We start from the raw sequence: 24,514 nt of genomic DNA, 5'->3' as shown, positions 1-24,514 counted from the left end.
CGTTTATAAGGCACCCCTTTCCTCTGCAGACCTTGGGACCAGAACTTTGCTTCCTTCACCTCCCAGAGGCAGCCTCCAGCTGCAGCTCCAGCCAGAGGCTTCCCAGGAAACGGTGAGAGCTCACTTCTTCTTTAATGCAAATTTAACATTATTTATTTCAGAGTGCATTGAAATAGTCTCTGGGACATTTTCTTCAGGGCAGTGTTTGTATCCTGATAAAGTTTAGCACATGATGTACACATGTAAATGCTGCTGGAGTTGTGACCTGTGTCACCAGGCAGTAATAATCCTTTTATTGCACCAGGGTTGGTGTTTCTGGGCTGGGAGCGTTGCCAAACTCCTTTTTATGGCTGCTCTGTTCCACTGGCTCCTGCCAGGGGCTGGGACTGGCCCGGGTGGGGTCCAGAGGTCCTTCCTGACAGGAATCACTTGGAGATTCTCAGTGAAGGAGCCTGGGCTCAGCCCCAGCCCTGGAGCTCCAGAGCGGCGGGGACACGGAGGGGACACAGGGACACTGTGGCCTGTGCTCAGGTGAGACCCCACCTGCAGAGCCTCCTGCCCTGGGGTCTCCGACATCAGCAGCGCCTGGAGCTGCTGGACAGAGTCCAGAGGAAGCCACGGAGCTGCTGCAGGGCTGGAGCCAGGCTGGGAGAGCTGGGGGTGCTCCCCTGGAGAGGAGAAGGATCCAGGCAGAGCTCAGAGCCCCTGCAGGGCCTGAAGGGGCTCCAGGAGAGCTGCAGAGGGACTGGGGACAAGGCAGGGAGGGAGAGGAGCCAGGGAATGGCTCCCAGTGCCAGATGGGAGATTGGGAATTGGGAATTGTTCCCTGGCAGGGTGGGCAGGGGCTGGGATGGAATTCCCAGAGCAGCTGGGGCTGCCCCTGGATCCCTGGCAGTGCCCAAGGCCAGGTTGGACACTGGGGTTTGGAGCACCTGGGACAGTGGGAGGTGTCCCTGCCATGGCAGGGGTGGCACTGGAAGGGCTTTGAGGTCCTTCCAACCCAAACTGTTCCATGATGCTGCGATTTCCTGAACATTTGGAGCTGGAATATTCTCATTTCTGAAGTGCTCAGGCACTCACTGGTGTTGTTCAGAATCTGAGTTTGTTTCTGATTAATTTTTCAATAAAATTCTGAGGTGGGGGAGGGGTGCTTTCCCACATCTACAGTGTGAATAATTTCCATGCAAATTGTTGACCGGATTCATCAAAAACCTGAATCACGCAGCTTCTCCTTCAAAGCAGGAGAAACTTTTCTGTTTTGGATGTTTTAGTTGTGATGAATGGAAGAGAAGGCACAAGTCCCACTGCTCTCCCCCAGTCTGAGCTGCTGTTTTGATGTTTTGATGTTCAGTTTCAGGTTTATGAAGTGAGCTGATGAATTTCATGTTTCTGTGACAGAAACCAGCAACTTTCAGAAAGTTGCCAAATGAATCTTTCTGCTGGAAATTCCAGCTAATCCTGCCTGAAATCTAAGAGTCTAATGAAGCAGTTATTAGCACTTCTAATAGGATATGATATATTTTAGAGCTCTTTTCCAACCTAAATTTTTCTGTAATTTCTGTCCAATAATAACTGGCTTTTCCCTGAGCCTTGTGCCCCTCTCTGAGCACAACAGGAGCTGCTGCCTCTCCTGGACACTCTCCAGGCACTTTATTGTAGCTCCTGGTCCCATTAAGAGCTGGGTACAAATCCAAAGGGCACTGGGTGATTTGTGAGCAGGATTTAGGATGCTCAGAACAGCAGGAGCTGCACTAGGAACTGATCTGCACAGGAACACACTCTGCTCTCAAGGAATCAGGAGGGCTACGCCTGTTTCATTACAAAAAGAGTGGTTTGGGAGGAAAAAAATAACTCAGACCACTTAATTTTGTGTTTTCCATCTGCATTCAGCCTCCCACTGTAGTTAGAATAGGGTTTGAAAATGATATTCACCATCTCTGTCTTGAAGAGATTCTATTTCTGTTAATTTGTTTGAAAAGGTCTGGAAGTGCACCTAAAGAACAGTTACTCGAGTTTTTATGCACCCAGTAGTTATGACAATATTTGGCAAAGGTGTCTGGTGTTTTCTGGAAAGTTCTGGTGCTATTTGGAACAAATTCAGGAGAAATACCCATTTATGTCTTGGACATCCAGCAGCAATGATCTCCACTCCCAGCCCTTCCTGCAGCCAGAGCTGTGGCGCTGAATGCAGGAGGAATTTTGCCTGAGATTGGTTGAAGCTCAGACTGTGAGAGCTCAGGTGGACACCAGAACCAGGAGCAGAAGTGGAGCTGGCAGCAGCTCTGCCCTGAGCACTGGCCCTGCTGCCTCTTGTTCAGAGCTGCAGGCAGAGCCCAGCAGAACCCTCCAGCAGCTCCTTGGGGTTGTCCTCAAGCCTTTCTTTAATGGGACTGCTGATGAGCTGAGCCAAATTAGGCTCTGGATGGACGGGAGGTGATGGCCACTGATCCTTCAGGGCAGTGCCTCGGCCAGGGGCAGTCATGGAATCACCGAGGGTGGGAAAGAGCTCTGGGATCACCCAGCCCAGCTGTGCCCATCCCCACCCTGTGCCCAGAGCACTGAGTGCCACCTCCAGGTGCCACCTGCAGGGATGGGGATCCAAACCTGCCTGGGCAGCCCACTGATCCTTTCAGCCAGTGCCTTTTCCATGGAATTGGCCTGGCTGCACCAAGCAGGGCTTTTCCTGCACGAGGAGCTTTTAACGAGGGACCAGCCCAGACCCACTCACACAATTCCCTCGGGGAGGTTCCTTCTCTGAACTGCCTTGGGATGGGAATCCCAAGTGGATCAAAATCAGGGCTCCAGCACAACGCTGAGATTCCACTTGTCTGGAATCCCAGACTTCTCAGAAAGGGAAGATGTTCCTCAGCTCACTGGGACTGATTTTGTGTCCTTGTCACCCTGCCCAGCCCCAGCCTGATTTTGGAGCACACTCAGCCAACCTCAGTGAAGTTTTATAATGTTTGTTTTTTTGGTTGTTTTTTTTTTTTTCCCCCACAGATGTCTCACCTCCTCTGTGCCTTACTGTCCCTGCTTTCCTTTGCTGCCCTACTGGAAAGTGCCCAGTGGAAACTGGAGGAAAATGGTAAGGAATAGTCAGACCTAAAACTTTGGAATTCTAATTGTGGCCACTAGCACAGGATTTGTTAACTCCAGTATCTTAGGCTATATGTTTATTTGTTTGACCACAATTAATTGGAGTTCATGGAAAAATATTTAAACGTTCTAAAATGTCTTCCAACAGCATATTTGCAGCATTTGCATTAGCAAGTTTTATTTCCTATTCCTTCTGCTCGTGTTCAAAGTCACACAGCCTGGGTACAAAAACTGTAACTAAGGGAACAACCCTAAAGAAAACAAGGGAAGAATTAGTTATATTTCTGAGTAAAACCTAAAACCTTGAAATAGTTTATCAGCTTCTCTGGTAAAGAACTTAAGTGTAAATCCATTTGTAAAAATACAGGGTAGGTAATATACAATTATTTTGAATAATTTATCAGAAAATTGGGCTAAATTCAGGTTGTCCTCTCTTTCAATGACTTAGCTCTACATTAAAAAGAATATTTATCCTGGGGGTTCCCTGGGAGGGATTTGATGCTGAAAGCAGCAAATCTGTTTGTCAACATGGAGAGTAAACGTTGAGTTTGAAGATTCCCTTTGCCTGTGTCCGTAGGGAGTTTGGGAGACCCCCCAGGCTTCCTAGAGCTGAGTGTTTTCTGCCAGTTCAGATTGCACATTTGACAGCTTTCTCTGGGGTTCTCCTTTGAGGAAAAGCCTCCCTGGGGTTCGCCCAGAGCTCCCTGCAGGCAGAGCTGAAGGAAGGGCTCAGCTCCCCTGGGCCGTGTGAGCAGCTCCTGATTTTCCTCTGCCCTTCCCAGTGTTTGTCATAGATTCCCAGTGGGACGCCGAGGCCCCGGCCACCACCGTGGAGCTCACCTGTGCCACCCATGAGGAGGCAGTCTACTGGAAAAAGGACTCGGAAGGGAAACAGAAAGGGAAGACTCTGAGTGTTGCGGTGAAGGAGCTCCCAGACGCCGGCAACTACAGCTGTGTGAGCGAGGAGAGCCACAGAGTGCTCAGCTCCAGCCTCCTCCTCGTCGCCAGGATCGGCCCCGACGGGCACATCATGAGGGACATCCTGAAAAGCTTTAAGGGTACGGCCCTCTGCTGGGATTGTCCTGCTCAGCTTGCTGCAGGCTCTGGGAACACGCGGGAAATGTCCTTGCAGAGGTGTTCTCTGCAAAAGCTTTGCTGGCAGTGGCAGGAAAATCGTCCCTCCTGTGGCTCTGGGCAGTGCAGCTGATGAGCAGCACAGGGACTGGGGCCGTGGGGTTTATTTGGGATTCTCCAGGCTGATAAGGTGGAGGGATGGGAGGAATTGGTTTGGAAAGCCAGGGCTACGTGACAGGAGCCAGGGAAGGGCTGGGGCTGCGCCAGGGAGGGTCAGGGTGGATTTAGGGAAAGGTTCTTCCCCCAGAGGGTGCTGGCCAGAGCTCCAGGAGGGCTTGGACAGCGCTCCAGGGATGCCAGGGTGGGATTTTGGGGCTGTGCAGTTGGACTCCATCATCCTTGTGGGTCTCTTCCAGCTCAGGAGGTTCCAGGATCCTGGGGTTTGGCAGGGCCTGCCCCAGGTTTGAAGTGCTGTCATTTGGGCCTCTCCATTCAGGAGACAAGCCTGGGATATTTTGCATTTTCTGCATGAACCTCACTCATCTGAGTCTCGTATTTGAGTCCCTCATGGTACTGCCAGGGAATCTGTGAATTCATGAATTGTTTCTCTCTGCCTTGGCCTTTTTGGCAAACAAAGAGTAAATAACTCCTGGTTTCTGTCTTTCCCTGCCTAGAGCCCAACAGGACATTTTTGAAGTGTGAGGCAAAGAACTACTCTGGAATTTTCACATGTTCCTGGATGACAGAAAATAATCCAAACCTGAAGTTCACCATCAGAAGCCTGGAAGGGTAAGAGTTTGTACTTCCCTTCACAGCCCCACTGGGCAGCCCTTGGTGTTACTCCAGGTAGGATTTCAGGCTGTTAGGGGCATGCGGATGGGGGGAGATCTCTTTTCCAAGTCTGAACGTCCCCAAAACATTTTGAGTCATTACTGGGACAAAGTTAACTTAATAAGGGCATGGAAGTCGCTCAGAAATGAATAAAGCCTTGAAAAAGGAATGAGTCCACTGGGCTGGAGTAGCCACTGGGTAACTTAAGCAATAGCAGAACGGTCGGTGCAGGGCAGAGAGGAAGTGGAGCCAAGCCAGAGAGAAGCACAGCTCCCAGTGCAGGGTGGAGTGGGAGTGGGAGGCTGCCCCCACTGCAGAGCACATGGCCCCTGGCAAGGCTGGGCTGAGGAACCCTGCAGGAACCTGCAGGGAAATGGTGCTGGGAACCCTGGGGGGATTTCCTGCCTCCCACTGCCCCGGGGGGGTTCTCCAAAACGTGGAGGGCTCCAGCAAAGGTCACCCCAGCCTGCCAGAGGAGAAACAGCTGCCGAGGGGTGCAGCTGGCTGAGAGCAGAAACAGAGCCAGGCCCAGGTGGTGCTTTGGCAGCTTGTGGTGTTTGTTTCCCAGCGGAGGCTTCTCAGGCCTCATTTCTTCAGCAGGGTTTGGGAGAAGGCAAAGGGACAAAGGAGGAAAGTGGAGCTTGCCATGGGATGGCGGAAACGAGAGATCCTGGTTTAGGTTTAAAGATTAATTCCTGCTGAGGCAGGGCTGAGCTGAGGCTGAGGACTGACATTAATCCATCCCACAGCACTGGGAGCGTGGCAGCCCCACTGACCCTTTTCTGCAGCAGACAAACTGCAGGCAAACCAAAACATTTCCTCACCAAACACACGAGGCTGTTGTCACAACAACCCATTCCCAGGACAAAGCAGCATTCCCAGTGCCTCTCCCTGCTCTGCTCCAGCCCCCAGGGAGACGTGTCCTGCAGCAGCCCCGTGGCCCTGAGCGAGGGGGCCCTGACCACCTACACGGCCCAGTGCCACAAGGAGAACTTCTGTCCCTTTGCTGAGGAGCACCAGCCCATTGACATCTCCCTGGAGGTCATTGACGAGGTGTTATACGAGAACTACACCGCCAGCTTCTTCGTCAGGGACATCAGTGAGTAGCCCAGCAGTGGGGGTTGATTCTGAGCTTTATTTTGCTGCTGCCAGTGGGAGGCAGGTTCAGCCCAGCCCTGGGAATCCCTGCCCCCTGCTCTGTAAATGTCCACCGAGCCCCAGTTACAGGAACAGGGGATGGCAGGACAGAAAAGGACGAGGAAGTGAAGCAGCAGCATCTTCCTGGCTTGTGACCTCCAATACCCCAACACCCACAGGTCCCTGAATGTCCCCAAGGGATGGACCTGCTTGGGAAGGGACAAGCCAGAGAATAATCCAGCAGGCTCCTCTCTGAGAACTGTCCAGGCTAGGGATGCTTCCCTCCTCAGCCATTCCTCAGGGCAGGGTCACAGAAAGGGACAGGAATGAGAGGGCTCTGAGTTGTGGCCACAGGGCACAGGAAAATGAGGCAGCATCCTAAAGAAACAGTGGTTTTCCTAAATGCACTAACGGTCAGCAGGTGCTGAAGATATTCCTGTGTGTCCAGCAGAGCCCTCTGCAACCCTGCAGGCCAAAAAAAAAGAAGGATCTTATCCAGACTGAGTCTAGGAATGTGCTTCATTTTCCATAAAAAGCACCCAGGGCAGTTATTACACCTCAAGGCTACTCCTCTCTTAACCTGGAGGCTCCCAAAGCTCATTCCCATAAAACCATCACCAGTAACACAGCAACAGCTGACATTCAGTTCTCAACACGGATTAATTCCCTCTGTGTTTTCTCTTGCAGTAAAGCCTGACCCCCCCCAGTGTCAGTACGTGGCCACCAATGGAACAGTGACCTGGACATATCCCAGGACCTGGAGCACCCCAAACTCCTACTTCCCTTTGACTTTCAAGGTCAAAGTTAAAAGCACAAAGAGACGCAGATACCAGGTAGAAACACAACATTTGAGACACAATTTGCTTGCCTGAATAGTAGAAATAATTTTTGTATGTAAGAATAATGAACTAAAATTAAAAATTTAAAAAAAAATGGTGCTGAACCCCAAAAGTGGCAAATTCTATCCTGGCAGGAAAAACCTTTCCCAGTTCCAGGAGCAGGAAAATCCCTGAGGCAACTGAGGACAGAAAACCCTGTCCAGCATTGCATGGTTGTATTTACTAATTCATTAGGAGGCTGTGCAGGGCCTCATGTGGGAAAATCCCAATTTCCAAACCCAGAACCCCAGGATCCATGACACAAATTTCCTCCTATGTTGTTCATCCCTGGGCAGCTCAGACTTTATAGGTGAATTGGAAATCAGGGACCAGTGACTCACCTGGAAGCGTTTCCATGGAGAGTCTGGTCTGTGCCCCTCGATTCCCCGTTAATTCCTGGGATTAATTAACTGTCAGGGTTAAATCTCCAGTGTGAGCCCAAATTCCTCTCGGACACACAACACCTGCCTTGGAGAAGAGCTGGGAAAACCACCTGAGCACAGGGCAGCTGACACTGAGCCAGTGCTGCCCTTCCTCGGCCCAGCGCTGAGCACAGCGGGCAGCAGGAATGGTTATCCCGGCCTTATCCCGGTTTTCCAGGGGGAAACCAAAGGCGCCAGGGAATGTTTCCCGCTGGGGACGGGACCCAGCCCGCACCAGCAGATGGGGCTCAGTCCCTGGTTGCAGCAGCGCTGGCTCCTGCATTCCCCCGGGACGGGAGCTGCTGGGGCTGGGGATGCTCCTGTGCAGCCCCCAGGGGGGATTTCAACCATCCCGAGGAGGAGCAGCTTCTGGAATTTAGGGTTCCTGCTCAGGGAGAAGGAGGAAAAAGAGAAAAACCCAGATAAACAAACGACCCCTTTTGTTTAATGAGTGTTTAGGTTTGGGGTTTGGATCATTTAGAACCCCAAGCTCGGTGGGTTTGGATCATTTAGAACACCAAGCTCGGTGGGTTTGGATCATTTGCACCCTCAGTGGGTCTGGACCCCCCCTCAGTGGGTTTGGGTCATTTAGAACCCCAAGCTCAGTGGGTTTGGGTCATTTGCACCCTCAGTGGGTCTGGATCTCTTTGGAACACCCCCCCTCAATGGGTTTGGATCATTTAGAACCCCAAGCTCAGTGGGTTTGGGTCATTCAGAACATCCAGCTCAGTGGGTTTGGTAATTTAGAGCACCTCCTCAGTGGGTCTGGGTCACTGTGGGACCCCCCCTCAGTGGCTTTGGTAATTTAGAGCACCTCCTCAGTGGGTCTGGGTCACTGTGGGACCCCCCCTCAGTGGCTTTGGTAATTTAGAGCACCTCCTGAGTGGGTCTGGGTCACTGTGGGACCCCCCCTCAGTGGCACCTGAGCTTTTCAGCTCTTCCTGCAGAGCTCAGGCTCTCCCGAGCCCCAGGACTGTGGGGTCCATTGGAGCCTTTGGGGCACCAGGCTCCAGCGGGGGCTCAGTGACCCTTCCTGGTGCCCTGTGGTGGTGCTGTCCCCCTGCCCTGCCCCTGAAGGAGCTGTCCCTGTCCCCAGGTGTACGACACTGAGGAGCAGTCGGTGCAGCTGCCAGCCCCGGGGCCAGCAGAGGTGTGGGTGCAGGCCAGGGACCGCTGCTACCTCAGCTCCTGGAGCCAGTGGTCCTCGCTGTGCAGGTAAGGATCCCCCCAGGCTGGGGCACTCCTGCTCTCTGATGTGAACGCTCATGGAAATTAAATTTCTGACGTTATTTCACAGCTAACCAGTAAGGAGGGTGGCACAGTGCTCCTAGAGAAAGCAGAGAATGAATTGGCACAAGAACAGAAGCACAATTAGAAGAAAAGTTTCCATTTGGAAACTTAAGAAGCCATAACTTTTTTTTTTTCTTTTCTTTTTTTTTTTTTTTTTTTTGGTAACAGTTGAATGTGGTCCTGATTTTGGCAGCTCCCAAATCCCCCAGATTCAAGTTACACTTTCAGCATCCATCATGTTACATTAACATGATTTTGACAGGTTGCTGGCAGCTATTATTGTATGTCCTGCATATTATTATTGTGCCTTTATTTATTTAATATTTATTTATTTATTCATGTAGTATTTATTTACTATTTATTTTATTTTATTTATTTGTATTTTTATTTGGTTTTATTTATTTATTTATTTGCTATTTATTTATTTATTGACTTGCAAGGCCAGTGGATGGCAGTTGCTGTTCAAACCATTGCATGTGTTAACTTATTTGGAAAGTCACCTCCTGAAAGAACTGCTTGAATCCTCCATTGTTTAATGGTTTAATTATATGTTTCTTTAATATTTATTTGTATTTATGTCTGTGGGACTGTGCCAGCACAGAAAGCCTTGGCTGCCTGGGGTACCCAGGCCATCCTCATCCTCCAGGATATTGGGGTAGAGAAGGAATTGCAGGTGCAGAGCCCTGGGGGTGTTTCCTGCTGCCCTGTGCCAGCTCTCTGTGCCCACAGCTGCTGATGCCCAGCTGGGAGAGCACCCCCTGAGGGACCCATGGAGCTGGAGCCCACTGGGAGCACTGGGAGCACTGGTGTGAAGGCAGCTCTCATCCCTCAGGGATGGCTCCTGGGAGCCAGGAGCTGCATTTGTCACCTCCTGAGCAGCCTCCCCTCCTCCCCCTCCTGCGGCCTTTTCCATGGTGCAGCTGTGCCCCGGGCATCTCCTGCTGCGGAATTCCGGAATTTCGTGGCGCTGGGATGAATTCCACAGGAGCAGCACAGGGCACAGGAGTCAGGAGCCCCCAGGGCAGCTGGAACTGCAGCCCCGGTGTCTGAAATCCCCCGGAGCCCAGCTGGGCACTGTTGGTTTGTGTGCGTGTGAATGATCGCATGAAATCAGACTTTTAGAATAGAGATTTTTTTTTGTAGAATAGAGATTTTGTACCACCGTGTGCTGGTGGGCTCACAGAACCTCAGGGAAAACACAGAGCCAGGGCCCAGCTCTGGGAGGAAGCAGAAGCATGAGCTGAAACTTTTGTATTTTCCATGGAATCCTGGAATTGTTTGGGGTGGGAGGACCTTGAAGCTCGTCTGTTCCAGCCCTGTGTGGGCAGGGACATGTCCCACTGTGCCAGGGTGCTCAGAGTTCCATCCAGCCTGGCCCTGGACACTGCCAGGGATGGATCCTTTGTCAAAACACTGAGCCCTGACTTCCAGGAGGGCAAAATCCTCTGAAATACCTTTGAGGACTCGGGCCTTAACCTCTGATACAGAACCACTGACATTAAAGTCTTTCATTGCAACCATGCTTCCTTTTTCCCAGTCTTAGCCGTGGGTGGGAATTTAAAGATATTTAAGGTATTGAAACATTGAAATGTGTGAAGTATCTGATATTTCAGAAAACTGCTGATAATTTATGTACAAGTCCTGTTGGTATTTATTAATATTAAGTTTACATGTCTTACTTTGGCTATAAAGGCAACTTATGTGCTTGTTTACAAAGCAGCTCATAATAAATACACCTGAAAACAAGAAAATTTGGTTTATTTGTGATCTTTTACGAATGGTTTGTGTCACTGTTCACTTTTGCACCAGGCAAAATTTCCGTCTCACTGTCTGCAGGGCAAATTAATTATTACTAATTAATAATACCAAATTCCCAGCCTGTAAAGCTGCAGAGGATGACCCAGCCAAGGGAGCAGGGTGTGACAGCAGGATCTGCTGAGCCCTGCCTGCAGGAGGGGAGAACTCTGGGCTTCTTTGTGGTCTCCAGCTCTGAACTGAACCCACCTGCCCCAGACCTTGTGGGCTCTGAGGTTCCTCCCTGGTCTCAGAGGTCACAGAACCTTCCTGATCCTCAGGGTTTAAACCTTGGCACCCTTGAAACCAATCCCTGAAACCTCTCCTGAGCTTGGGCCCAGCCCAGCCTCCATTCTTGGAATATTCAGCTCAATTTTGTATCCTGACAAAGCCTAAATTGATCTTTGCCTTTCAGAATGTGCCTTGCTGTGCCACGATGCCAGAAAATGGGAGAGGCTTCAGGAGGAAGTCACTGGCTGAGTTTATTCAGGAAAATAACACAGCTCAGCTCGGAGCTGCCCCTTTCCCTGCAGGAATCAGCTCATTGCCAGGTGGCCACTCTCTAAGGCATCAAGTTGCCTTTGATCCCAAATTATCCATTCCCTGGGCCTTCCATGGATCCAGGTGCCTGTGAATGTCTCCTCTGGGAATTGTCAGGCTCCCACCTTTGTCTAGATTGGATAAAAAGCAAAAATTATTCACTATGGTGGCTCCACACATAGGAGATCACATTCTAACATACTCCATCCATCCAAGAACATAATAATTGATGTGTCACCCAGCCCCTGGGCTTCTCTTCCTTCTTTCCTCTCCTTTTGCACTGTAAATAATCTGGAAATCTCTGGATAAATGTCAAATGCACAGACTCAGGCTGCACAATGTACAAAATTGCCCTCACCCCCCAAAAAACCCCAAGCTTTAGATTGCAAAATCCAAGCTTCTGACATAAAATTTTAGGTCTAATTTCTTCCTGGGAGAGGAGAGTCATTGACTTTATGGAAACAAGATTTTTCTGCTGGCCCTGCTCCTCTTCCCATGCCCCACCGTTCCCTGGGAAGGGGCAGCTCCTCCAGCTTTCCATTCATCCCCATCACTCAACCCCTGGCTTTGGGTTCTGCTACCACACCTCCCGAAATCTGCTCTGAACAGAGCCTGACTAATTCCCCCCAGGCATTTCTGTGGGTGCTGCTCAGCTCAAGGAATGCTCGCAGATGAAGACTCCTTAATGAGTGTCCTTAATGAGGCACTAATTGGTCGCTGTAGGAATTTGCTGTTCTCCAAGAGCTTCAGCCCCTGAGCTGGGCAAGCAGGCACTTGCTGAGAGCAAAAGGGGGGAAAGCTGATGTTTAATTAGGGGTTCTGGGGGAGAACACAGATTTCAGCTCCAAATGCTTCATATCCACCCCTTCTCCGTGCTGATCTTCCTCCCACCCCTCTTCTTCATAAGCTGTAGCTTCTCCTTTAGAAACGTTTCATTTTTAATAAAGGGAAAACCAGCGCACGTGCTCCAACCTTGTTGTGAGCCATGAAAAAACCTTCCTTGAAATGTCAGTTTGATTGACTTTGGTGTGACAGAAGGGCAAAGTCCAAACACCTGGAAATTGCATCTTAAGGCGATTTCAGGTCAGTCCTGTTCAAAGCCCATTCAGCGGAAGTGTTGAGCCATTCATGCTTTGTTTTGTGAAGAATCAACTCGGAACCATCAATGCTCTTGATGCCTTGTGAAGGCTGAGCAAGAGCAGAGGCTGGACGGAGCTAAAGAATAAAGCAGGGATTTATTAGAGGCCTCAACGGATGCACCTTGGGCAGCACCAGAGGCCAGCCAGGGATACCCCAAGATGAACCAAAATGGCACAAAATGAACCCAAGATGAACCAAAATGGCACAAAATGAACCCAGGATGAACCAAAATGGCACAAAATGAACCCAAGATGAACCAAAATGGCACAAAATGAACCCAAGATGAACCAAAATGGCACAAAATGAACCCAGGATGAACCAAAATGGCACAAAATGAACCCAAGATGATCCAAAATGGCACAAAATGAACCCAAGATGAACCCAAATGGTCCCAAAATGCACGAGCGCTCCCGGGGGCTCTCACTGGGATCAGCTCTGCTCCATTTGCACCTTGCAGTTCATTGTCCCATTCCAGCTTTAGCCCATGCAGTCCCATCCTGCTTGTTTTTCTCTCTCCAGCCCACGCTGTTTGTGCTCTTGGGCCTGAGGTTTGGATCATTTGTCCTTGGTGCCCAGCTGGAGCAGGAATTGTTTTGTCTCCCTGCTCTGTGCAGAGAGCTCACCATCCCTTCATGTGAAGCTCAGAATTGCACACTAAAGCAGCTCAGAATGTGAAAAACAGAAAAGCTCAAACCTGAGGCATCAGTCTGACACAGGAATCAAAGGATCCCCAAGCTGCCTGCAGGATCCTGAGACCACTCCTGGCACTGTGTCCCAAAGAAATCAGGAGGCACAAAGGAAAACAAAGATCAGCTCCAGCCTTTGCACAGCCTCTTGGGTTTATTTTTAGTTTCTGAGACAGCACACGAGACCCTCAGCAGGGCTCTGGCCTGGCCTGACACCTGCAGTGCTGAAGAAAGGATCCTCTGATCTCCCACAGGGGTGGAAAATGGGGAACTCACTGATGCCTTTAGAGGCTGCCTGGGACAGAGGCTGGGCAGAACCACAGGAATAAACAGGGATTTATGGAAAGGCCTTCACAGGACACACCCTGGGCAGTGCAAGAGCCCGGCCGTGGCTTCACCCCACATGGACTCCTGCTCACCAGTTTTGACACTTTTATAAGTTTGGGTCCATTTCCCTGTTGGGGTTCAGTGTCCAATTCCAGCTCCAGGTGCTGCAGTCCCACCCTCCCAGGTTGCTCTCCTCCATTCCCTGCTGTTTGCACTTTTTGGGGCTGAAGCTGCAGCGGTGTCCTTGGTTGTGGGCTGGAAAAGGATTGCTGTGTGTGCCTGAGCTGTGAGGAGAGCTGCTGGCACTTGACATGAAGTTCAGAATTATAAATGCAGTGCAGAGCGTGGAAAACATGAAAGCTCAAACTGAAGGCATCACCTCCTTTCCCAGGCAAACACCCAAAGGCTGTGGCACAGCCTGAACAAAGGCAGCCCTTGGTTCTCAAACCCTGCATTGAGCAAGACTTCAAAATCTGATGCTTTAATTGCACCTGGGCGGACAACCCTGAGCCACCCACCCTCCCTGGGCCTGGGGATAAAAACACCTCGGGATACCAGGGAGGGGAGGTCCCTCTGTGACTGCAGCAGCCTGGGCCAGACCCTCCCTGCCAGTGACAAAGTGGTTTTTTCACCTTTTCCACGTGCCATTCATCATCTCTGAGGATGCCCTGCATGGGAGGCTCTCCACGGATGAGCAGGTTCCTCCTCTGGAATGCAGCCAGGGAACATCCTGCCATGCCTTTAACTAATGACCTGCTGCTGCTGCTGCAGCATTTTTGGCATCCCAGTGGTGCTCCAGCCAGGCCTCCGGAACTAAAAAGCAATCTAAAATTTGGAATAAATAATAATTGGGAAAATTTTCTTGCCCTCAGAAAAATGCACACTAATATTTTAGTACATGTAACACCATGGAGTTGCTTTTTCTTCTTCAAAAGATCAACTTGGAGGGATAAGAATTTGTGAGAAAAACAAGATATAATGGCAAAGGTATAAAATTACAGGAGTTCCACAATTAACTTACAGGTATTCATGGGTTTGCTGGTGAGGGCAAAATTGCCCTCACAATTCTTCAGTATAAACTATTTGTTTTCCATATTTACCCTAGAATTCAGAATGAGTTCAGCAATTAGTCCTTGCCAAGCCAGCTTTGGGAAGCAGCTGTTCCCATACACATCCCAACATTTGTTTCCCAATGAACTTTTTTTCCCCATTGTGGTGCTTCGCTGCCCACGTTTGCTTTGTCAAACGTTCATTTATGAGCACAAAGACACCACGAGGTCTCTGAAAATGCCAGCAACACTCGACATTCTCCTGTGGGAATGCCAGACCCAGTTCCATTGGCATCACCTGGATGCCCACGCCCTCCGTGGCCGCTTTATCCCAGACCCATTTCCACTATCTCCAGTGATCTCTGTGGGCAACCTGTCTCCACGGTTGACTCCTCTCGTTGTGAAATTTGTTTTGCTCCCATCTAATTGGAATTTCTCTCCCTGCAATTTGCTCTGTTCCCTCTTCCTTTCACCCTGCAGCTCCAGGAGGGCTCTGGCTCCCGTTCCCTCTGTTTCCTCCCTCTCCAAACAGAACCAACCCCTTCTCCCAAGTTTTCCTCTGTGTTTCACCCCCTCAGCACTTGGTGCTCCCTCACTGCCTCTGCTCCAGCATTTCAGTGCCTTTCCCTGCCAGGGAGCCCAGAACTGTCCCAGAGCAGCAGCTCCAGCCTCGCCAGGGACACCTTGGGAATTATGGACTGAAATTCAAGTGCAGAGCTGGAAAATCCTCCTGCATGAACTGGGCAGGGTGCAGAGAGAGGTTTGCACTCCCTGAGAGGGATGGGATGGGATGGGATGGGATGGGATGGGATGGGATGGGATGGGATGGGATGGGATGGGATGGGATGGGATGGGATGGATGCTGGGGCTGCATCCCAGGGGATACTGGGAGCACTGGGCTGGGGCCTTTCCTCATTCCAGGGTTGGAATCTGCCAGGCTGCAGTTTTAGTGTCAGGACACCCCCCGGGAGCTGCGTGTGCCCAAAACCCTCCAGATCAGGAGGAACTTCCTGCATGGTTTGGGTTTTGCTCCTGTTGCCTAATTGCTCATAATTGTTCATCAACCAAGGACGTGTCCTAAATACTCCCCACGAGTTCCTGCATGTTCCTTGCCAGGATTTTCTCCAGAAAAGCTGCCCAGAACACAAAGTCACCGACAGCCCCAAGCAGGAGGATCCAGACCAACCCCAGAGCAAACCCCACCCTGCCTTTTGTCCTCTCAGCCTCGCAGGAGCAGATGTCCAAATTAGGAAAGAAACAAAAAAAAGAAAAAATTTAGAACAAAACCAAATAAAATTCCAGGCCTCCAGCTCTAACTGGATCTTTGCTCATCCTGGAATTCAGATTTGATGGCATTTGTGTTTTTCATCCCGTTAAGCGATGAGAAATTAAACATTTATTAATGACCTATATTCTTTAAAGACAAAATTATTCATATCCCTCTTGGGATGAGTTAGAGGGGCCCAAGGCTTACCTGACCTATTGAAATCTTTTCTGCAGGAGCTTTCAGGCCCTTGTTTTACTGGAATGAGCAGCTCTGACCCCAATCCTGCATGGGGAGAAAGCCCTGGGCTACCCTGCAGTGAGGGAAGGTGATTGCTGAAATACTGGGAATTGAGGTGGTGTGCAGGGATGTTTCTTGTTGAGATTTTTGCACGTTTAGGTGGTAAATCACTAAGAGAAGGCAACTCTGGAAGGAGGGGTTGAAACCAAACGATCACCTCCAAACTGCACATGACTTTGGATTTATGAAAATGAAGCCTCAGATCTGAGTGTCCCATGGGGACTCCGTCATAAAAGACAGAAATTTCTGCCTTTTGGTAAAGTCACCAACAAATGCAGGGTTTGTTTAAGGAACGCCTCCTGTTGTGCTGGAAATGGGAGCAGAGGGGCAGGAAAAGGAATGTTCCCTGTGTCCAAGGCTGGGCAGGAGCTCAGGGGATGCCCAGGGGCTGGCAACTCCTCCCCTGCCCTGGCCAGGCAGTGCCCTGGGGTGTCTCTGCTGCTCCTCTCCCAAAACATCGGGGCTGACCCCAAACTGGGCACGTTTGAAAGGAAAAGGAGCCCTGGGGATGCTCTGGGCTGGCTGTGAAGGGCTTCAAGCATGTGAAAAATGCACATTTTATGATTGGCTTTACGCAATAGTTACAATGAATATTATATGTGTAATGTTGGAAAGTTATGCTGTATTAGTTCTCTCAAGTGGTGTGTTGAATGTATTTTTAGGTTATAACACAACGTTAAAATAGAAACTATACTATGTAAGATATTTTTTAACTAGCTCAAGAAAGAGATGAGATAATCAAGGAATTCTTCGCACAAGGATAACAATTACAGAAATCCCTAAATTTTCCAGAGGAGAGGAATTTATGGCTTTCCTTATTAACAGAAACGAACTTCTTCAAGCCTGACTTAGACTCGAAGGCGCCTGGGAATTAACAGAAACTTTTTGACAAGTACCAGATGAATTTCTTGTTTTAAATAAAATATATGCATAATCATGAAGTGTTTTTTATATGCAACAGGCTGTTGCTTTTAAGGTTATTCCTTTGTTCACAAGGCGTGCTTGTCGTGGCTTAAGTGCCCGAGAGCATCCGGACGTCCGGAATTCTTTGCTTTTTATTGTCTTGTAATTGTCCTAACTCTAAATTTTTATTCCTCTAATTGTATTACTATTTTTATAACCATTTTATTATTATTAAACTTTAAAAATATTAAAAACCAAGTGATCGGCGTTTTTCACAAAGCAGAACACGGATTTCCCAGGGCAGCTGAAGGGCTCGGTGCGTGGCCACGAGCAGCTCGGCTCAAACCACAGCTCCGAGACGCCCCAAAGAATAAGAATCAAGCCCTTCTGGCATGAATATTTTGGCCAACGCCCAGCCAGGATTATTTTTCCCTGGGAACCGCGTTCAGCTCTGAGTCCCCACGGCAGTAACAGAGCAGCCAGCCCTGAGTCAGAGCCTGGCTGCTGGGGCTGGAACAGTTAATTAATTAGGCTGGGCTTAGGCAGGACAATGCCTGCTCCATCAGCACCGGGCCACGCAGCCCTGCCCCGCGCCCAGGACACATCCCACCGACCCTGCCCTGGGCAACACCTTCCCTAATTACCTGCGCGGGCATTTCATCACCAGCTCCTGGCTATAAATGCTCCCAGCTGGCCATGGCCACTCCGGGGACACTGCAGGGAGCTGAGGTGGCTCTGGGATAGCCATGAAGGTCACCCTGGTGCTCCTGGCGCTGGCCGCCCTGTGCCTGGCATGTGAGTAACTCCCCTGGCAGGTTCTCAGGTGGTTCCTGCACGGGGTGGGAGGGAGGAAAATGGAATTTTCTAGTTAAAATCCTAGCGTTTATCACCATAATAGTTTCTAAGCCAGCTGGGGCTGGTGGGGATGGAAGCTGCTCCTTGCAGAGCTGTGTTCTGCGACCCCAAAGAGCTGTGATGCCTCAGAACCACCTGCTTTTATCTATTTGGTTTTAAATTTCGGTCTGAGGAGGGAGCTGGGTGCTGGTGAGGTCCTGCCCCTGCCAAACTGACCAAGCAGGGGACAGCTGCTGATGCTCAGGCCACATAAAACAGCTGGGAATCACGTTCTTTTAATCTTATTTTTCCCGGCTGCAGAGAGATTTGAGGGGCATGTTGCTCTAAAAAAAGAGGGATCTGGGAGGAATTTCTTCAGCCTTGACGTGGCAATTTTATTTTTACTAAAAACTTGCAGTAAAACATGTATTTTTAGAGAAAAATAAGTGCATTAAAAATAACTGAAAGACTCCACACCTCTGCAGGTAGTGTAGATGTTCAAAAGCATTATGAACATTAAGGAAGCAAGATAATGAAAATGATAAATGCAAAATTATGAAGCAAAAGAATCTTTTGAGGTGCTTTGAAATTTGTCTCAACCCCCAAATTCTTATGAAAAACAGCAGTTTAAATGAAATGTGATGGGAATAATTCAGTGTTCATTAACTGCAGGAAAATAAATAAATAGTCCTTCCATTAGAATTCCAGGAAATCTCTTCCTTGAACTTTCTGGTTTATCTTGTCTGCTTGAAAACTTCATGAATCAACACTTTCTGAGCCACACCTTTTTTTGCATTCACCCCGTTTGCAGAGTGGCTCCTAAAAGGTTACCAGAGAAAAAAATCACATCTGAATGTTTGGGGGGAAGTGGAATAAATCGAATCCAATTCCAGAATAATGAAATCTCAGTCAGCCTCTGGTGACAGAGATGGAAACCTGACCTGGAGCTTTATTTCTGCTCATTTTCTTTATACTGAACAACTGTATTTGATGTGAGGATGTAAACAGGTTTATGAAAGGAAGTTTTTTTGTGGAAAGTTAACCTTTGAAGATCAAAAAAAAGCTAAATTTACTCTGAAAGACAATTGCTAGAGCTCTGCTCCAGAACACATTTGGAAAGTTTAACCTTTAAAGATAAAAAGAAAGAAAAAAAATCCAAATTTAATCCAAAAAAGTCGTGCCAGAGCTCTGCTCCAGAACACATTCCTGCTCCTTCTGCACAGCAATCTCTCCCTGGTACTTTTAGCCCCTGGAAGCCCCAGGATGATGATTGTGGGACAAATACATTCCTAAAGAAAGTAAGAAATGTGTCAGCAGCGTGGAGCCACGCCAAGCGGCTGATTACTTTGTGGGAGGGGTAATTAGCATTGTTTGGAAGGAGCTCCTTGAAGCCCCACCTGAGGACAGGGCTCTGTTCCAGAGGAATGAGGTAAAAATAGGAGCCAGTCACCTTAAAATCCACATTGAAGCAAGGGAAACGCTTCCTAAGGTGGGGTTACGAGCCAAATTGTATTATCATTGTTATTTACAGTCAATTTTAAGGGGATTCCTTTGTTCACAAGGCATGCTTGTCGTGGCTTATGTGCCCGAGAGCATCTGGACGTAATTCTTTGCTTTTTATTGTCTGGTAATTGTCAATTTACAGTCAATTGTATTTTATTCTCGTTATTGACAGAAAATACGGATCTAGAAGGGACATGTGGTTTGCTCACAGCCACAAAAAAAAAAAAAAAAAAAAAAAACAGCTCTTGATAAACCCCAGTCATGCTCAACCACCAGTTAATCCTGGACATTGAACAGAAAATAAGATGAAATTGTTGTCCATCATGATGAAATGCAATACTGGCTGCTGGGCTGTCAGCAGTGGGACAATGGCTCCGATCCCTGCCCCAGCAGGTGACAGAGGATCCTGAGGCAAACAAAGCCCCAGACCCCATTGTTCAGTGGGTTCTGACACCTGCACAGCCCGGGCAGTGTGGACGTGGAAGGGTTAAAGGTTCAGAGCTGCCGAGTGAAGCCCTCCTGCTTTGCAGCCCAGTGCAGGTCACTAACTGTGCCTCTCTTTTCTCCTCCTGCTTCAGTTCCCACGGCAGATGCTGCCACACAGAGCGAGGTGAGTGGGTTCCTTTCGCCCGGATAAAAATAGAGAGTTAGAGGTAAAAAATTGGAATGTAAAATTGTAATTATATTTATAATCTATGTAATTATACATTAGTATCGTATATATAATATCTATAATATAGATATTTATTCTATATTCTATATAATATCTACAATATAGATATTTATTCTATATTCTATATTATATAATATAGAATTAGAGGTAAAAAATTAGAATGTATAATTATAATTATATTTATGATATATATAATTATACATTAGTATCGTATATATAATATCTATAATATAGATATTTATTCTATATTCTATATTCTATAATATAGAATTAGAGGTAAAAAATTAGAATGTAAAATTGTAATTATATTTATAATATATATAATTATACATTAGTATCGTATATATAATATCTATAATATAGATATTTATTCTATATTCTATAATATAGAATTAGAGGTAAAAATAATATAGAATTAGAGGTAAAAAATTAGAATGTATAATTATAATTATATTTATGATATATATAATTATACATTAGTATATTATATATAATATCTATAATATAGATATTTATTCTATATTCTATATTCTATAATATAGAATTAGAGGTAAAAATAATATAGAATTAGAGGTAAAAATAATATAGAACTAGAGGTAAAAAATCAGAATGTAAAATTATAATTATATTTACAATATATGTAATTATACATTAGTATATTATATAATATATATATTAATATATTATAGGTATTTATTAATATATTATAGGTATATAATATAATGTATAATATATATTATATGTTATTATTATAATATAATATATAAAATTATAATAATCACAATAACATGAGGTCAGAAAAGAAACATGTTAAACTGTAGTTAAATTATATTTGTAATATATATTATATATTAATAGATAATATATTAATCTATATTTTATATCGATTTATACATTATAATATATTCTATATTATAATTATATTACAATATATAAAATTATAATAATAACAACATGAGGTCAGAAAAGAAACATGTTAAACTGTAATTAAATTATATTTATAACATATAATATATATTTATATATATAATAGTATATATTTTTATATAGTATAATATATATTATAATTATATAATATAAAATTATAGTAATAACATGAGGTCAGAAAAGAAACATGTTACGCTGTAATTGAATGCTGCCAGTTTACTGTAATTGAATGCTGCCAGTTTATTGAGGTTTCAGTGGAAGTTCCTGAGCTGGGGCTATGGGCTTTCCATGGAGTTACCCTGACAACTTCCAGCTGGTTTCACCTGTTTGGCATTCTGGGCAAGAAATTGGGCAAGGACAAATTTTAAGCCAGAGAAATCTAGATTTAAAACAAAAAAAAATTATTTGATGCTGACCCTATGAGGCTTTTTTGATGACTTTTAGCTCCTGAATGAGGTACTTGGAGATTTTCATCCTCTCTGAGTACTCTGGGCTCAATGTCTGGAAGAAATGAGGCACCAAGGAATAAAAATCCTTCCTGGGGTGAGCAGGAAGGTGCTGTCGGAGTGGAGAGAAAATTCATCCCCACACAGAGCTGGGCCCATACTGGTAGAACTCAGCAGGAATTTCTCCATGGAAAGGGGGATCAGGAGTGGCAGGGCTGCCCAGGGAGGTGGTGGAGTCCTGTGCTGTCCAAGGAAGGGCTGGATGTGAATTGATCCCACCTGGATTTACTGATTGTTGTGATCAGATAACAAAAAATCCCAGCACTCTGCTCCTCTGGGGCTGTGTTTTTCCTGCCCAGTCCCTGTCTGAGCAGAAATGTTTCATTTTTGGGGCTTAGCCTCTGCCAGTGGAGGTGGTGCAGCCTCCCTGGCTGTGCTGCTCCCAAAGCATGCCCCAAAATTCAATATATTCACGATTTCTGTGCATGGAGGATGTGTCGCAGTAAAGCATACAGGGCTCAGTTTCTTCATGCAGAAAAAGCCAATTTTTGTTCCCTTAGCTCATATTTATAGGATTTCTAAAGGCACTGTGTCAAACCCAGCTAGATAATACACTGTCAGTTCATTGGCCAGTAAATGCAATTTTGTGCACCCATCAAATCTCTTTATTCTTGGATTGTTTACACATCCTCTTCACTGATTCTCATCGGACCAATTTCTTAGTTTTGCAGGTGCAAACTTATTTTTTCTCACAAGAATAAAACTGTTGTGCTACCTGCCTTTTCATTCTTTCTCCCGGGAACAAGCAGAATAGCTGCACCAGCCCAACCAGCAGCCTAAGCCATGATGGCAGAAGGTCTTTCTTTGCTGAGTTTTTTACCTGTCTGGCCCAGGGGGTGTGAGACTCAGGGCTGCCCTCCTTGCAGGTGGACTGCAGCGAGTACAGGAGGCTGGAGAGGGGGAGGCCCATCTACTGTGAGAGGCTCTACCAACCCTTCTGCGGCTCCGACGGCAAAACCTACAACAACAAATGTTCCTTCTGCAAGGCTGTGCTGTGAGTACTGAGCTGGGGCTGCCACCCCACAAAAGTGCTGGGTTTCTTTAGGCTCGGTACTTCTCTGCTCCTGTGCTTCGCCTTTACACAGTGATTGTTCCTCCAAGTGATCTAAAAAACAAATGATGGTGATGTTTGGGTGAGGACTTCCTATTCTGGCAGGAAGCATAAAATAGGTAACTAAAAATGAGCCAGATATTGAGGTCTGAACTTCCTATTCCGGCAGGAATTGTGAAGTTGGACACTAAAAAACTACTTGGATATTTGTGTGAACAACTTCCTATTCCAGCAGGAATTGTGAAGTTGGATACTAAAAAAATGACTTGGATATTTGTGTGAACAACTTCCTATTCCAGCAGGAATTGTCAAGTTGGACACTAAAAAAATTACCTGGATATCTGTGTGAACAACTTCCTATTCCAGCAGGAATTGTCAAGTTGGACACTAAAAAAATTACCTGGATATCTGTGTGAACAACTTCCTATTCCAGCAGGAATTGTCAAGTTGGACACTAAAAAAATTACCTGGATATCTGTGTGAACAACTTCCTATTCCAGCAGGAATTGTCAAGTTGGATACTAAAAAAATGACTTGGATATTTGTGTGAACAACTTCCTATTCCAGCAGGAAACATAAAATAGTGAACCAAAAAATGACCCAAATACTTGTGTGAGCAACTTGCAGCAGGCACTGTAAAGTTGAACACTAAAAAATTATTCCTATTTGTGTGAGGAACTTGTTGCAGGTACTGTAAGATTTAGTCACTAAAAAATGACCCTGATGTTTGTGTGAGCAGCTTCCTATCCCAGCAGAATCTGTAAAGCTGGGCAGTAAAGAGTCCAGTGAGCAACAGAGACCTGACAAAGCACCTGCAGCCAGCGCAGGTCACACAAAAATTCCGAAGTGGTGCTGGCAATGTCTTGGGTTTGTGGATAAAATGTGTAACACTGCACGGAAAGCTGTTTACAGATCAGTGCCCTGATGTCTGCAGTGGATGTTTATGGTGTCTCCTCTGTCAGCAAAGGGCTCTGTTGGGGTTGGGTTGGCAAGACCCCAGCAGTGTGAAAGTCCTTTTTTCCCTAGCCTGGCAGCCAAACAGGTCTGGAAGGTGTGAAGCTGAGTTTTCAAGGTTGTTTATTTCTTCTTATCTAAAATATTTTCTCTCTGACCTGCTGAGGTCCACCTAGTACAGAAGCCATGGCAGTCTGCCCTGAGCCCTGAGCGTCTCCCACATTATATACCCAAAATTCTGTGTACCATGTTCACAGTTCCTGTACCAACACCTAAAATCTGTGTTGGACAGTGTGTCCCTATCCTAAACCAACAGAAAAGTGTCACCATCACACCGAGACCTAAAATCTGTGTTGGACAGTGTGTCCCTATCCTAAACCAATACAAAAGTGTCACCATCACACCGAGACATGGAGGACAAGAAAAAGGAAGAAAAGGCTACGGCACGCCCAGATTCCTCCATCTTGTACCCCTGAATTACATTCTAAAAAATCCCAAAATTCTGCTTTTTCACCCTGTGTCAATTCCCCTATTACACTACTCGATCCCGTGTGGCTTGTAATTCCTCATATAAGGTTGGCAGCCTCTCCCATGGGCTAAAATCCCAAAATTCTGCTTTTTCACGCTGTGTCAATTCCCCTATTACACTGCTCAAACCCTTTGGCTTGTAATTCCTCATATAAGGTTGGCAGCCTCTCCCATGGGCTAAAATGGAAGCCACAAGTGTTTTTGACTTGTTGCCAAGGTCCCTGGGGTCTCGAGGCAGCCAGAGGGATGCTCTGGACTCCGACAGGTCCCAGAGGATTTTGGTGCAACGCTGATGTTTCTCCTTGCAGGAAGAGCAGAGGGGCCCTGCAGATGAAGCAGGCAGGAGCGTGCTGAGGGAGCTGTGCTGAGGACAGCTCCTCTCTGCCCATCCCTGCCCAGCCCAGCCCGAGGAGAACTGCCAGCTCTGCTCTGCTCTGCTCTGCCCTGCCTGCTGCTCCCTGCCCCACAGCTGGGGCTGGCACTGCTGTCCTGGCAGCACAGCTGCTCCTGCTGCCCTACACCAGCCCTTCCTTAGCTGTTGGTCTCCATGGCTGAAGTTCAAATCCTCTCACAATACCCCAAGTCTCCCCGTCGTTGATCAAATGTTTTCTTTCCTTTACCCAGAAACTTCAGCAGATATTTTCCCCCAAATGTTTTCAGCTTTCCCAGGCAAGTGCTCTGACTCTCCCGGTTTTGTAGCTGAATTTTAAGTGCTTATTTTTTATCCCTCTCTGTACAATTCTGGTTTCTGTATGTTGTTCAGCTACTCAGTGTGCTTGTTTATTAAAATAAACCTTCACTCTTTTT

At 47.0% G+C, this 24,514-nt stretch overlaps 2 protein-coding genes across 2 annotated transcripts; both read left to right on the top strand.

The window, feature by feature from the left end:
* Positions 1-3,000: 3,000 nt before the first annotated feature.
* IL12B (interleukin 12B) lies at positions 3,001-8,657 on the top strand. Its single transcript, XM_053956819.1, has 6 exons — positions 3,001-3,085; positions 3,879-4,154; positions 4,845-4,959; positions 5,907-6,100; positions 6,826-6,971; positions 8,535-8,657. Exons 1-6 carry the CDS (start codon positions 3,001-3,003, stop codon positions 8,655-8,657), a joined length of 939 nt encoding a protein of 312 aa, XP_053812794.1.
* An 8,780-nt stretch (positions 8,658-17,437) lies between these two features.
* On the top strand, positions 17,438-24,514 carry LOC128795716 (ovomucoid-like). The gene is made up of 4 exons (XM_053956722.1): positions 17,438-17,526; positions 19,647-19,678; positions 22,041-22,168; positions 24,016-24,514. The coding sequence occupies exons 1-4, from the start codon at positions 17,478-17,480 to the stop codon at positions 24,059-24,061; spliced, it is 255 nt and encodes an 84-aa protein (XP_053812697.1). The 5' UTR covers positions 17,438-17,477; the 3' UTR covers positions 24,062-24,514.

This window comes from Vidua chalybeata, chromosome 15, assembly GCF_026979565.1.
Source record: "Vidua chalybeata isolate OUT-0048 chromosome 15, bVidCha1 merged haplotype, whole genome shotgun sequence".
NCBI lineage: Eukaryota > Metazoa > Chordata > Aves > Passeriformes > Viduidae > Vidua > Vidua chalybeata.
This window is presented reverse-complemented; position numbering and strand designations above follow the sequence as displayed.